A 14,309-nucleotide genomic window follows, 5' to 3' on the forward strand; every position below is an offset into this window, starting at 1 on the left:
AGAAGTTAAACGGGGCAAAGCCCGCGGGTTACAGCTAGTTAATCATATTTCTATTCTAATTTTATTTGTGTTTATCATCGTGTTAACTTTGTACATTTTCCAAACTTATTAGACTTATTGAAACATACATAATTAATTTCACTAATTTGAACTTGAATTTATTTTTGCGATGCTGGAGTAATTTATACTTAGATAACTTTCTTCAAACGACATCAAAAGACAAAATAGTGTAATATCTCGGTAATACCTAGACGTATTGACTATCAATTCGTAATAGATTAACCGTTTGTTCGATATCGAAGTCAGCAAAACTTTGATATTCGCCTTTATCGTATTATCGATTGTTACCATCGATATAGAAAGCTTTGGTTTTGGTTAGTTTACGCTTAGTTAGTTTACAATGGTTTAAAGTTTGGTTATCGTTTGAATCAATACTTTTATTTTTATTACTCGATTATATGGCGGAGTTTGGTATCAAATGTTTTGCCTCGAAGCCGTTTAAAAAATGACCTATAAAATTGAACTATATTTGGAATTTTTGTGTTGAAAATTAGTGAGCTAAAGTCATATGGTCCACAATGGTGGAGAAAGTGTTTCATCGCTGAGTACAAATGGATTTAATACCTTGCGTTCGTGTAAAAATAAGTCACTTTTCCACCATATAATATTCCGAACATACTCCGAATACTCTATTTACTATTTGAAATAACCAACAAACCACCATTCTATAATAACAGTCCGAACGGAAAACGAACAAAAACGAAAGCAAACTGGAACATTACAACAGACAAAACAGCTGAAACAAAGTAAGAAATAAATAACAGAGCGCTAGTGAACTAAGGTTATGGATTGTAAAAGCGGCCAGTAACATTTATAGAGGTGTAATTGTAGTGATAAAATGACCCATTACTGTAGAGCCGTGTCAGCTGAGCCACAGAGTAAGAACTGAGGAAATTGTTTATTACTCTGTGCAATGATTGAGGTTAACGTCAGTTTGGCTTCAAAAAGGCTGGTGTAATTGTTCGCCTACTTCATTCACTATACGTACCACCTTATGTCAGTTAGAGTTGGCAAATTGTAAATATATGTTTTTAAAATTTAATATGCAATAAATTTACCTTTTTCGCGAGGTTAGAGTGATTATAAATAAGGTAAAGTTTTAGGACTTACTTTATGCAAAAATTAGTCGCTATGTTGAATCAGTTATTAACTATTGGATTTAATCCATGAATCAGTTCATGACTTAAATCGCATTTAATTTACGATTAATTAATATTAAAATAACTATTGTAAAAATATAAATCGTAAAAATAATAATAGTAATAGTTCATTGCTTGAAATTAGTAATATGTATTGTATAGTTGTGATAAATACGTTAGCGATCAATTTTGAAATTGTGAACATGTTTGTTAGATGTTGCGAATAGTACCGATCCAATAACAAAAGATATAATTCAAAATGGACGATCAGTTGTGATTTTGTTGGTAAAATGCAACTGAACATTTTATATAATTTCTACTAGTACTATATCCAGCAAACAATATTGTCATGTATCCGTAAATTAATTTTACTCTGTCCAGATGAAAACACTTTGGGTTATTCTTGTATTAATAAGTGTCAAAGACCAAACAATTTTATAACAGGTACTACCATTGACTATATATTTTTGAAACGGGTTGCAAACTATTACTCTTACTAAAAAGAACTAAAGTACTTATTTTTATTTTACTTAAACATTACAAATTCTCAGTACTTATTTATACTGATGTATATTTCTCAATAGTTTGCTCTAACTAAATATTATCAGAGAAATAATACTACAAGAGATCATTTGGGTTGTTATGCAACGATCGGGAGACTTGAACGAGTGGATTGACTGAAGTCGTGAAGTAGTTTTCCCTTCCTACAGGACTGATCCTTTTGTCATTGAGTTTAGGAGCCCCTTGTATTATTTTGTGATCAACATATGGTAATTAAGATACCTTAACATAAGAAGAAACAGTAGTAGAAATCATCTCACTCACACGTAAAAAATTGAATCATGCTTCAATTTGGACAATAAGTAAGAATATTTTGCAATATTTAAAAAACAAATGGTAACACGAAATATCGAGGAATTATTTAAGGCAAGGTAATAAACAATTGTTCAAATCATATAGTGCGTGCAGTATACTATACTTATTCTCTACATTTGCAGTACACATGATTTGTATGTACCGACTTTACTGGGACGGGTGGCGTCTCCTTATAATCCAGCTACTAGGAGGTTACGAATTGTGGATATTTATAGGCATGCACTGTGGATGCAATACTCCCTGGTGTGGATTAACGTCGACATTAGTGAGTACTACGTCTGTCCGCAGTAGGCCTACTATCCTTAAAATTATATCAATTCGTATATACCAAGGCAAAAATGTGGTTCGGATTCAACTATAAACTGTAGGTCCCTTAGTTGCTGTATGGACTATTAATTAACAGCTGTGTCTAAGGAATAAGTCGGCCTTTGTCACTAACAATACTACAAGATCGCGCCACTCATCCTACACTCATCTCCATTCATACTTGGCTTAAAATACATACTTTGTATGGTCGCCATTTGATTGAAATGTATAAAGTATAAGTACGTTCGACTGTTGCGTTTGTGTGTGTTTCTTCGAAAACTGTGTACCAAACTATATACCAAACCAACGCATTGATTAATTAATTGATTACCGTTTCTCTAGTGGAAACATTGACAATCGCAGTATCCGCCGACCAAATAGAATATTGCTTTCTAAGTGACTTATCACAGAGGTCGTGGTTTCGTGGTATTCGTTCACCACGAGCGGTCGTGGGTCCGTGGTTAACAGAAGTTCAGCGCCGTTGTTGTGGTTATACAACGTTCTTTAGTCTTTCGTATCCGTGTGCTCCCACTATCTCCACGTTCCGCTATCTCCGAACCCAAATCTGTCCCGATATCTCCGAATTCTTGAGTGACCCTTATAATCCAGTCACTGACTGCGTTGTTAGCTGTCATTGCATCCACGGGGGATGGAAGATTTGATGAAAATTTAACCCGTGGGTTAGGTTAGGTTAGGTCAGGTCAGGTTAGGTTAGGTTAGGTTAGGTTAGGTTAAGTTAAGTTAAGTTAAGTTAAGTTAAGGTAGGTTAGGTTAGGTTTGAACGGAAAGTCTTAACGCAGGAAGTATCCGAGGATTATAGGGGTCACTCTGAAATTCGGAGATAGCGGTACACGGAGATAGCGGGACGCGGAGATAGCGGGAGGTAACCTTCGTATCGGCGCCAGGAGCATTCTTCGGCAGATAAACAATTTTTTCATGTGTTCACATGATAAACTCTATGGGAAAGATGAATATCCTATGCGAATCATATGGGATAGTCCTAGGATTACAGACTTTAGACGGCAGATATTTACTGTTATAGTTCGAAATGATGTTCGTACAAGTCAAATCGAAGTGCAGAAATAGTAATAACCTAAAAGGGTTTATGATATTCTATTTTAGTTCCGGGCAATTTTACCGGTAAGTTTATACATAATGAACATTGATTTGAGAATATCTTCTGTGAAAATTGATTAACTTACAAGTACGTTGTTCCGTACTCTCAAAATTGGTTCTGAACTCACGAGTCACGCCCCTAGTATTTACTATAAAGAACTAATCCAAATGGTACTTAGATAGAGGACGATTTCACAGGACATACTGGTCAGTTAAGGGGGTTGCTATAGACAACCCATGTATTAGAAAACCTACTTGAAACAGAACACAATTGCATGAGCTTCTCCCAAAGAGTGCGGCAATTAGAAATTCTTCAGCCTTCTTACTTTTTGATGATAAGTTTTTTAGTGCATGTGACGAAAATATGCATTATTTTACTAGCTTTCTTGACAGTTTGTTAAGTTAGAAGATTATTATGTGAGTCAGGAAGCAATATGATATACACCAACAAATCTGTCGGTGTCGCACTCCATCAAATCTCCTTTTCATTCACAACTGAAATTGACATTAACATGATAATTAGATGTCTTCTTCCTCTGAGTTTATCCCAAGCCGAAATTCTATGGCCAAAGCTATAACGATACATCGTAGAACTAAAGATATTTCTTCGCACATGATTTTGTAACGATTCAACTATCAAGTGATTCTAAATCATCCTGATACCAGAATGCTCACAAAACAATTTAAATCATCCCCACATATCATTCCCACAACCAATTATAACCACATTCGGATGAGAATTCCCACTAAAGACCATAAAGGGATCTGTTGGCTATAAAGTGTTGGTCGGCGTTCGCATATTACCTAGTGGCATAGAGCACACGATCTCAGGGGCTTGCATGACCACAGCTCATCCCTCAAAGGCTCATCCTGGCACGCTCTCTCTCCCTCTCTCTCTCTCTCTCTCTTTTGCGCGCGCTCTCTCTCTGTTCGGTACTTCTTGAAAAGTAAGGAATCAGCATTGAAGTGCGCCTGATTATGCTGAAGAATAGGAATGAAGAATCATGAAGTAGAAGATGCATGAAGATAGGTTGCAAAAGGAACACAATAATAGCAAAATTAAATAAAGTAGAATGATTGAAAAAAATCTAGTTCAATGGGTACTAGCTGGTGAGTGGAGAGGTGTGTTAGGTGGGCACGGGGATTATTGAACCGCCAAGAGTTTTATGGCCGTCCAGAGATACAGTACTTGAACCGCCACGATCATTAGTGCGGATTATAAGGGTCAGTTTCACAGGGTTGAAAAACAGTTGAACTGCCACGCGGGTTCTGCAGGTAGCGAGGGAACCTTTTGAAATATTTATCTCTCCAGTTTCCCACTTAGATATAGGATGGACTAGGAGTCAAGATTCAAGGCCACTGCGAGCAAAAAACTATGTACTTCTTAGTACAGAAACACAATGTTAAGTATTAAGGATTTCGTCTTCTTATAGTTACTTCCTATTTTTTTTAAACATACTACGTGTTTATTATATTTAATTTGTGTGCCAACATAAAAAAACTTCAATGATGTTTATATGTCAGTATATGTTCTATACTAACTCTAAAGTTCTGTAATTTATCACCTTTAAAATATTGAAGATACATAAGCTGTTAGATTTGTTTTGGTTTTAGTTTGTTTGTTTACTTAAGTTAACATTTTGATTCTCCCATAGACCAACTTGACAAATTAACACGTTGTTTCCAGTATTTAAAAAATTTAGGCAATCTTTTACATGTTCTTCAAGCACAATAATCTTGTATTCAATTTCCACTCAACGCTTGTAAATATTCACTATGCAAATAACAAAACCACGAACAGTTACTGTGTCAACAACCGCATAGAAATTAATAGTTCAAGCTTTATATCACTGGGTGTGCAATTATAGTGCTAGGAGGCTAGAGCAGTGTCATTATTGCATGCCTCGTATGATTCATGGACCTAGACCTAGTGTTTCGTGTCTATAAATATGCTCAAGTAGGGAATGAAGAGGTGCGTTACTAGATGTAGATAGCAAATTGAAAAGTCATCTTTTGGATGGCGGCGCTTGGTAGATGGGATATCTTATACATTTTCCTCCTACATTAGTGTTGGATTTTTAATTTTCGTGTTGCCAGGGAATTTTAATTTTTACTCTAGGTTTCAGCCAGGAATTGTTTTCCACATTATTTCAGACTAGACCTATTGTCATTTACACATATATCACCTCATATGTTATATGTTACCTACACTCGATCACGGCATTATCAATTATGTACCAATGGATTTGGTAATTCGATGCACTAGACCAGCTCGCTCCCCATCGTTGAAATGGTGCTTCGTACGTGTACTTTCTTCAGATGGTCATTGTGCTCCACCACTTAAAAATAATCCTCTGAGTAAGGTTTGTCTGCAATTGGTCCAATGGCAACCAGAAACTTCGGGTTTTGTGTGTGTGTACATAGATTATATATTTTTCAAAAATATTCCTGAATAGTTTCAAGATATCATTCATTCATTCATTTGTGACTCTTTTAACTTGTAGGTTTTCTTTTGTGTGCCTGAATGCAAGATCAATGGCATTGATACAATTAATGCCTTTAAAAGAGGACAAGTATGCCGGTTGTTTACATTTTAGACAATAATTGAGTGAGCCCCTGCAAGAAAATATTTGGGATGGTCTATAAGTTAGATATGGAAATCTTACTAGTACATAGCTGCATCCACATTTGTAATATATGTGTTACAAAAGTGTATTTTCTTGGTGCTGTGTTCTCTGAGGCACATCGGAGATCTAATGAAAACGCTTTACTATTGTCGAAGTAAATGTTAGTTGGTTGTGCTGAGGGCTCAGGATGTTAGCTGTGCAATTCGGTGGCACTCTCAATGTTTGTAAATGGCGGTTTTTCCTACCATGGCCTAAGTTTTCTCAACCACCCGGCCCTAACCACACAACACAAGAGCCTCCTTAGGCTGGTCTGACTATATGTTCTACCAATCGCTGCTATGCTGTACGAATTCATCGACCAGTTCAGTAAATGGATCCATTGTTGTCACATGTATCACGCGGTGATCAGACGAATCTACAGTATTTGGTATTACACCGACCACACCTAATAATTATAACTTAAAATATAACCTAAGTGTGGTTAGGTTAGGTCGGGTTAGGTTAGGAAGAGTCGTTATTTAAACTAATTAAAATCTTATGTGGAAATCGATTTATCGGTGTGGCCGAAATCGATAATAACAAGGGCCGAATCTACAAATCAATCCTACCAATTAACTAAAAGGCTCCTTATCTCTCCATATCGAAGTTTTAGTTAGTCACAAAAACATCCAGACCACCTTCAAGGGTCGATAAACACGTCGAAGAATGCAGCGAATCCGAAAAGGGCTACAAATTTGAAATTAATAGTGAAGCAATCAGGGAGAAGACGAGCCCCCTAATCACGTAACCTTTAAATAACAACGGAGGGGGAGGGGGGAAGTCACGCACTCGGGGTCGAACGTATTACACGTAATGGTAGAGCATAGCGCACGTCTCGGTGCTTCTGCGCGCCAACAGCTGATGGCATCTCCCGCCAAAATGGCCGCCCGGCGCGCCACAGACTACTTTGAGGTTATACGGTCGATTGAGGGAAACTATGTTGTATCGAGCATGGAGATAGATAATCAATGCTAGAGGTAAGACTGGAAAATAGCCTTAACTGCTCGCCAATCAAACGATCAAGACTTCAGAGATGAACAAGTTTACTCATCGAATGGAACGAGCCTGATGTTGAGCAATAGTTTCAACTGCATTCAAATACACTTTAAATAAACTTTAGAATAGCTTTTTGCAGGTCTTAGAACTATGAGCGTCCACATTTTCCATAAGGGACCAGACGGTCTGGGGAGCACGGGATACCTCTCAGTAAAGAGAGGTGTTCTGGGAGGCCTCCCCCTGAAAAGAGTGTAAATTTAGGTTCAAAATGTTGGATTTTACGAATTTATTACCAAAACCCGTCATATTCGTGAAATACAAACTTTAACGTTTTACTGCACTATCCAAAAAATATGGTAAACCATGGTGTCTTACAGGATGAGCTCCGAGAGCTCGAGTCAACCCTAGCCCATATTTATGGACGCCCATACTGTGAACTAGGCCTACTACTCATAAGGCAAAAGACTCCAATTAATTGCACAGTTAGATTTAGTTCACGAGCACTTTTACGTCTTTAAAATGTGTCAAACGTTTGCTTGCTTCAACAGTTGATCTTTTCAGAATACAGACTACTTTATTTGAGAGCAAAGATTATTATTGACTACGGTAATCGGAAATGGGGTCTTGTACGGGCCTCCCTTTGCACATTCTCAACGTTTCAGCTCATCTATTTCTATGAATATGAATACTAGGCCCTCTTGGCAAATCAGCAAATCAAGAATGCATTATCCTCGTTTGACGGGACTGGGCGGCCGACCCAAGACATTATCGGTTTTCATCTGAACATCAATAAGGGCGAAGACCCGCTGACAGCGACCCGCCTAGTTGATTTTTCTTCTCCTCCCTTTTAACTAAAACCTTGCACGCCTCCAGAACATATGATTGATCTGAATAAGCTTTTGAAGATTATCTATTGAATGTTTAAGTCATAATAGAAGTTTAGACGTAAGTCCTAATTGTATTTTTACATTTCATATGTATAAAATCAATGAATTGTTCACTACCTTCATGTTACATTTTCATAGCAGGATTCAAATCTTTGTACATACGTGATTATTATGCATATATCCCATGAAAGTAAAAAATATATACAGACAATAGTCCAACTAAAGTCCACTATTTGCATTGGTCAAGTGTCATCGTAAAATAATATCTTAACCATCCAAAATATTTCCGATATAACATAACCAAATAAGTTATCTACTGATAGCCTACAACCTTTTTTTGGCATGCAAAAAGGGTAAGTGAGTCCATAGTAAATAAATGTGCCATACAAGTTTTGAACCTTTTATTTAAATATAAATTTTGTAGGGGCGTTAAACTCTTGGATAGAAACAAAACTTTCTTGAGCCTTGAGAAACTTAAATTTTGAACGTTTCCTTTACAGATTTAAGTTTTGAATATTTACCTAAAATGTGTCTCACTCAACAAATTAAATTCTTACGTAGCCCTTCGCATTATCTCAGTGTTATTAGTAATCTCAAAGAGTAGAAAATATAAATGTTCAAAAATTTGATATGTTTTCGATTTTGTTTTAATTCCAGTGCGATTATTGTGCAATTATCGTCATACAGACTGCGTTTTATCAATTCGTTGACTTTACTTTGACAAAACTTGTCCCTCTCGATTGAAGCACATTCAAAATAGTACTCGTAAAATACACTTTGAGTGAAGTATGCACCTTTTCTCTCAAGTTTTACAATCTTCCTAAGCCACAGCATTGTCAAGAAAAGTGGCAGGCTATACATCAATCAGGATTCAGGAGAACCAGAAGACAAACCCTCTAACCAATAAACAACAGGACACAATTTGGCAACAGTTTATCACCTCCATTGTCCTGGAAGAGCAATCCTGTGTCCCCTAATGGATGACTTGACCTCTGTTATCAGTGGCATTGTTGTCGTCCTAGTGATAACAAACAACTGGTTTATAGCTGGAGATCCTGGGATTGGGAGTTGGTCTATGGTGACATCTTCTGGCCTCTCTTTCTGAAGAATTCAGGATGTTCGTAGGTCAAAGGTCAATTAAAGGTCGTTAATGTGGGCTATAGGGTTTATGTTTAAAATTATGAATGTGTGGTTTATGCCTTTGCGTTGTACACATTTTATATTACTTGTTAGCCTCATTTCAGGAAATTTGCCCTGAAAAGTTAACTTCTTCAATATGTCTTAAACTACGAATTTCTTAGCGTTTTTGTAACAATCGTTTCAGAAAATCAAGAACAACATTAGTGCAAGCAATTCTAGTACTAAAACTGAATGTTCAAACACTTTTCCCAATTCAAATAAATAGCCTTGCTGGTAAACTCAGGTTATTGTAAAATGGTATATTCACTAACCATCTTTGGAACCAATGTTACATGTTTCAAACAATACTTGAAAAGAACAGTCATAGGTCAATTGAACCCACTAAAACTATGAGAATTTTGAATTAGACTATAGTCCAACGTCACTAAACCTCTTCAAATCGTCTAACAGGGCCTTTATTCAGTGATAAGGGTTTCAGCCTAAACTATTTTGCGAAGTTCGACCAAGTATCTAAAATTTTGGTAACCGGTAACTTAAGATGAGGAAACCTAAAAAATAAAGACTAGAGACCATTTTATGATAATTCAGTGTTTAACACTTAAAGTGCCGTTGACATGTTTGAACATGAAAATTGCATTTATTTCAATGTTAAGCAATGGCGGGAATTCCCGTCATCAGCACCCAACGTGTTAATATACCAATCTTGGGTGGACGATTTCCCGCCATGCCACCATTGGTCAGCTGTCGGCCAGTTGGCCCATAGACCACCTGTTGTAGCCCAACACCTGCCGTTTGTCATTAAAACGAACACTATCCCAGCGTTTGATTCCGTGGTCTATGGACATCAACGTATAAAGCTGCCTCCAATAAACATATTGCACGAGCTTCATCGTTGACTTTGGTCCCTAAAGTACATATTAGGTCTATGTGGACTAACTTTAGATATACTTTGTATAATGGAACCTGCTTCCCGACCCTTTGTCTACCTGGTTAATGAACAATGGTTTAAAGCCCAGACAACGCATATTACACGGAGGACCAGGAGAAAGGTTCCAACATATAGACTATATTCTTAACTCAAAGTGAACATACTTTTTCATGGAAAGTTTTGCATATTAAGATAGAATATGAGTGCTTCAAATATGCAATACAGTAACCAGCCCTTTCAGTTTGGTATCAATATAATATCCCTGCCGCAGCAAACCTGCAGACTAAGCAAATTTCCAATTGTTTGATTGGACATTAACTTAAAATATTTCCTTAAAAAAAATCAGATTTACTCCCTTTTTAAAAAGGATTATGTTTAACGTGTAGGTAGTTAGATTTTCTGCTACAGGTAAGGCTAAAGAAAGTGTTTTTCAGCCTCATTCCATAACAGCTTAGTATAAATAAACAAACTGACTTCAACTTTACGTACTATCATCGACTGAAAGCACTAGAGTAAATGATTCTTCAAAGATGTGTAAATATTGTCAACGACATCGTTAATAAACAGCGTTTCATACAGAACATCTTCTTCAATTTCCTTCAAACGCGAAATTCAATCATTCTTAACTTGGAATGGGATACAAAATCTCAAGTCTAATTGGATTCTTATTTTTAAAAATTCATCAAACTTGTCAAATTTATTCCCTATTTAAATATTACATTTCATGTGTACCTAGGTTTGCTGCTACAGGGAAGGAAAAGGTGTTTTTGGTCAATAAGTGGGGAGATGGTAAAAATTGCTTGGTAAAATACTAATAGCAGAGTGTGAAATAAATAAATTTTCCAAATTCGATGCAAACACATCCAACAAGCAATCAAGTGCTTAATTTCACATCATAAGAGCAACATTGGAATTTTAAATGCAAATCGCTTAAAGGATTAACATCCACAAAACTTTAATGGGTTTGGACCGCTTTCCCTTAAAAGAGTTCAATCTCACGTTGCCTTTAATGAAAATACCTTTAGCGTATGAGAAAAAGGAATCGACGATTTAGACTACAAACTATCATGCCGAGACAGAGATCGCATCACATGGTGTAGTAGGGAAACTTATCTACTAATTAATTGCAAACCAATTAACAGCATTTTTGCACGTAGTACACACACAAGGACAGGAGTAACAACTAGACTCATGTCTTTATTAGATTGCCATAACCTGTAAATTCACCTCGTGTTGCTATTAATGTAGACATAAACTCCTTCTATGCACACTTTCGCTTTTATACTCTATGTTTTATGGTTGCTTCGTCTCTTATGGAACATTATTGCTACCATTGTCTGTTACTGTGCCTTACTGTGCAACGATTGATGGAAGCCAGCTGTGCAATTTGTGTAAAGATCAAAGTTGACTTTTTACTTTCTCTTTTTGTTTTGCGTATACTACAGTGTCTTTGCGATAAGGCTTTCTCTAAATTGGTATATAGGGGAAAAGAGATGGAGATGGAGAATTCGTTGGAAAAACAGCTTCTTCCCTAGTTTGCCGCAAAAAGAAGTTATTAAACGCGGAAATTGTGCTACACAAACCCCAAATATCTAGCAAAAAATGTAATACATTTTTGGTTAACTGATAAAATTGTATTACAAATTAAACACGATGACCATTATGATTGTTAATTAGTAGAGATGGGGGCGCCACCTGGTGCGTATTTTAACCCTAATATGAGTGAAGGATGAATGTAGATTATTCAGAATCCAATAGCATAGACTAACCAACACAAGTAGACTTCTCATCACATTGTAACTTTTGAAGCACGTTTTTCGTGTCTAGTTCATGTACGTGACACAAAGGCGCTAGTGTCGATGAAACTTTGTTTCCATTATTTTAAGGTTAATTTCTTGATTTGTGCTTTACTGTTTGGTTATATAACTAGGGGACAAGTTATTGTTTATGATTAGATCGTATTATTTGGTTAAACGAGGTTTTAAATGGTTGTAATAACGGGAAACAAATTGTAAACAAAACACGACCTCTACATAAACCGTACATGAACTAACAATAAAATTGTCTTCAGCTGTTCCATAAGGATGAGAAATCTACTAAGGGAGTATGTTTTATCTATGCCAATAGTCAATGGTAGAATGTTGTGAGATTATCTGTGTAGCTTTGCTACTGACTAAGATCAGCTGTTTCATCGGTCAGGCTAATTTTCTAGTTAAAGCCCAATGATTAGTTTAGAACCATCAAATAATAACAAACCCAGTTTTTGGAGGGTTGTTTCTTGTGTAGCAAACCACAATCGTTAAAAAAATCACAGTGATATGATTAGTTGAGTTGTCCCCAAGTCGGTTCGCGACGACGCAATCGTCTTCAAAATACTAACTTTTATCGTATAACCCTAGATTCTACAGCCTGTATGATGGAGCTTGTCTCATGACCATTGTCAACCTGATACATTGCTTTAACACATTGAGCAGTCTCCATGTAGACCTCGGTCAGGAGACAGGATCTGTCATACAGAGTATAGATCAATAAGTTATTGGCTTAAAGATACTATGTATGTTGCAGCACTGACGCTGGTGATGCTGGAGCTCAGACAGCTACAAGCACAAGTTCATGGGGCTGCGGCCATCGTCTCTGGTCAAGCCTAAGATATCCATGACATGGGTGCTGAAAGGTGACCACTCCACCGAGCCGCTCAGACCGCCCTCTCAGACCAAGAATAGGTAAATTGAATGAGGGGTGTGTTATGTATAGTATGTATGATGGATCCTGCCTCCTGAACCTCCTTCTACCTGGGACTGAAACCATTGGCCTGTCCCCAGAGAGATGGAGTGTCAGGACACAGGTTATACTACACAGAGTATAGCTGGATAGCTGAGTTTGATACCAAGGAGGTAGGTTTCATTCTGAGAACAATTAGTGTCTCTTTGGTGGTTCAGAAATAAACCTAACAGTCTTAGATACGAGGACTTTTAATAAAATGGTTATGGTTATTTTTTTTATTAGTAGTTTTGCAATTTATCATTTTTCTTTGGTGTTTCGCACTAAGATGTGGATAGTATTTGTATTTATTAAATGGCTAAACATATACTAACTGTGTTGCTATAGCTATATTTTTAAACGACGTGGTTTTAATGTGAGATCAATAATCCAGATAAGAGTTAGATAAGTTTGTTTGACCATCGCTTACCTTGTTGAAATAAGGAGAACGTAGTTCCTGTCGCCACGTTTCGAAGTTCATAACATTATAGTTTGTATGATGGAACATGTCAAATGGTTTATTAAAGACCAGGTAGACGGAGGGTCAGGAGTCAGGTTCTATTATACAGACTGTGACCAAAGATGCTGTATTTCTCAGGGAGCCTTCAGACGGGCCGAAGAACCCTGACTTGACGACCATAGATGGAGGACGACGCCGAGAGAAGAGATCTCACCCCAGGAGGCCACGGCGGCCGAGGTCCAAGGCACACAACCCTTCCAGGTTTGGCTACGAGATCACCGACGTTGATGCCTTCCTCAGCAAGGTAATTTCACTTCTTGTCAGAATTCAAACTAATTTTTGAACCATTTCCGTTGATTTACCACAACTGTATAAGTTATAACATAGCCTTCTGTAATACAAGGCCGCGGCGAGACCAAAGTGGCAACGCCGCAGTCTCGGCCTATCGAAACAGATTATAACAATAAGCTGATGATGTATTGTATTCATAATGGAGCGTCTGCGCAATGTTTATGTTTACACGTTAAACATTACTGATATTACCATGGAAACAGGCTGGCCGGTGTGACGTTGCAACCATTAGTATTCGTGCTACCATCGATCTCTATAATAAATATCGATTCGTGGATGGTTGCAACCGTTGCAACACATTAACACCGCGGCCTTATGCAACACTACATAATCTAAGGTACATAGATAAAACATACTGGTTTAGGATATGCATGAATTCTAACCTAACTAACCCTGAACATGATGAAGTAGACGAATAGCATGGAATCTTTCAACAAATTTTGGAATTGATACAACAGAATTTACTTAATTTTGTACTATTGAGTGCATTGTTTGTAAAAGACTTAAATTCGCTACAATTTAAATGAATAGTACAGTTTCATTTATTAAATCTAAAAGCACGTATTGTCATCTGAAGGCATGTTATCTTTAAAATTAGTTTGTAAAATTGAGCACCAAATATAT

The 14,309-nt window shown here is 36.9% G+C and overlaps 1 protein-coding gene across 2 annotated transcripts in view; it reads left to right on the forward strand.

The window, feature by feature from the left end:
• Positions 1 to 14,309, forward strand: part of LOC128983491 (uncharacterized) — a 43,578-nt gene that overhangs the window by 23,060 nt on the left and 6,209 nt on the right. For both annotated transcript variants that reach the window (XM_054402790.1, XM_054402791.1), the window contains exons 2-3: positions 12,680 to 12,837; positions 13,473 to 13,638. In XM_054402790.1, coding sequence (XP_054258765.1) covers positions 12,728 to 12,837; positions 13,473 to 13,638 — 276 coding nt within the window. In that variant the 5' untranslated portion in view covers positions 12,680 to 12,727. The remainder of the gene's footprint in view (positions 1 to 12,679; positions 12,838 to 13,472; positions 13,639 to 14,309) is intronic.

The sequence above is a fragment of the Macrosteles quadrilineatus genome, unplaced genomic scaffold, assembly GCF_028750875.1.
Source record: "Macrosteles quadrilineatus isolate MER2022 unplaced genomic scaffold, UCM_ALF_1.0 Scaffold_1__1_contigs__length_201487025, whole genome shotgun sequence".
In the NCBI taxonomy this organism is placed as follows: Eukaryota; Metazoa; Arthropoda; class Insecta; order Hemiptera; family Cicadellidae; genus Macrosteles; species Macrosteles quadrilineatus.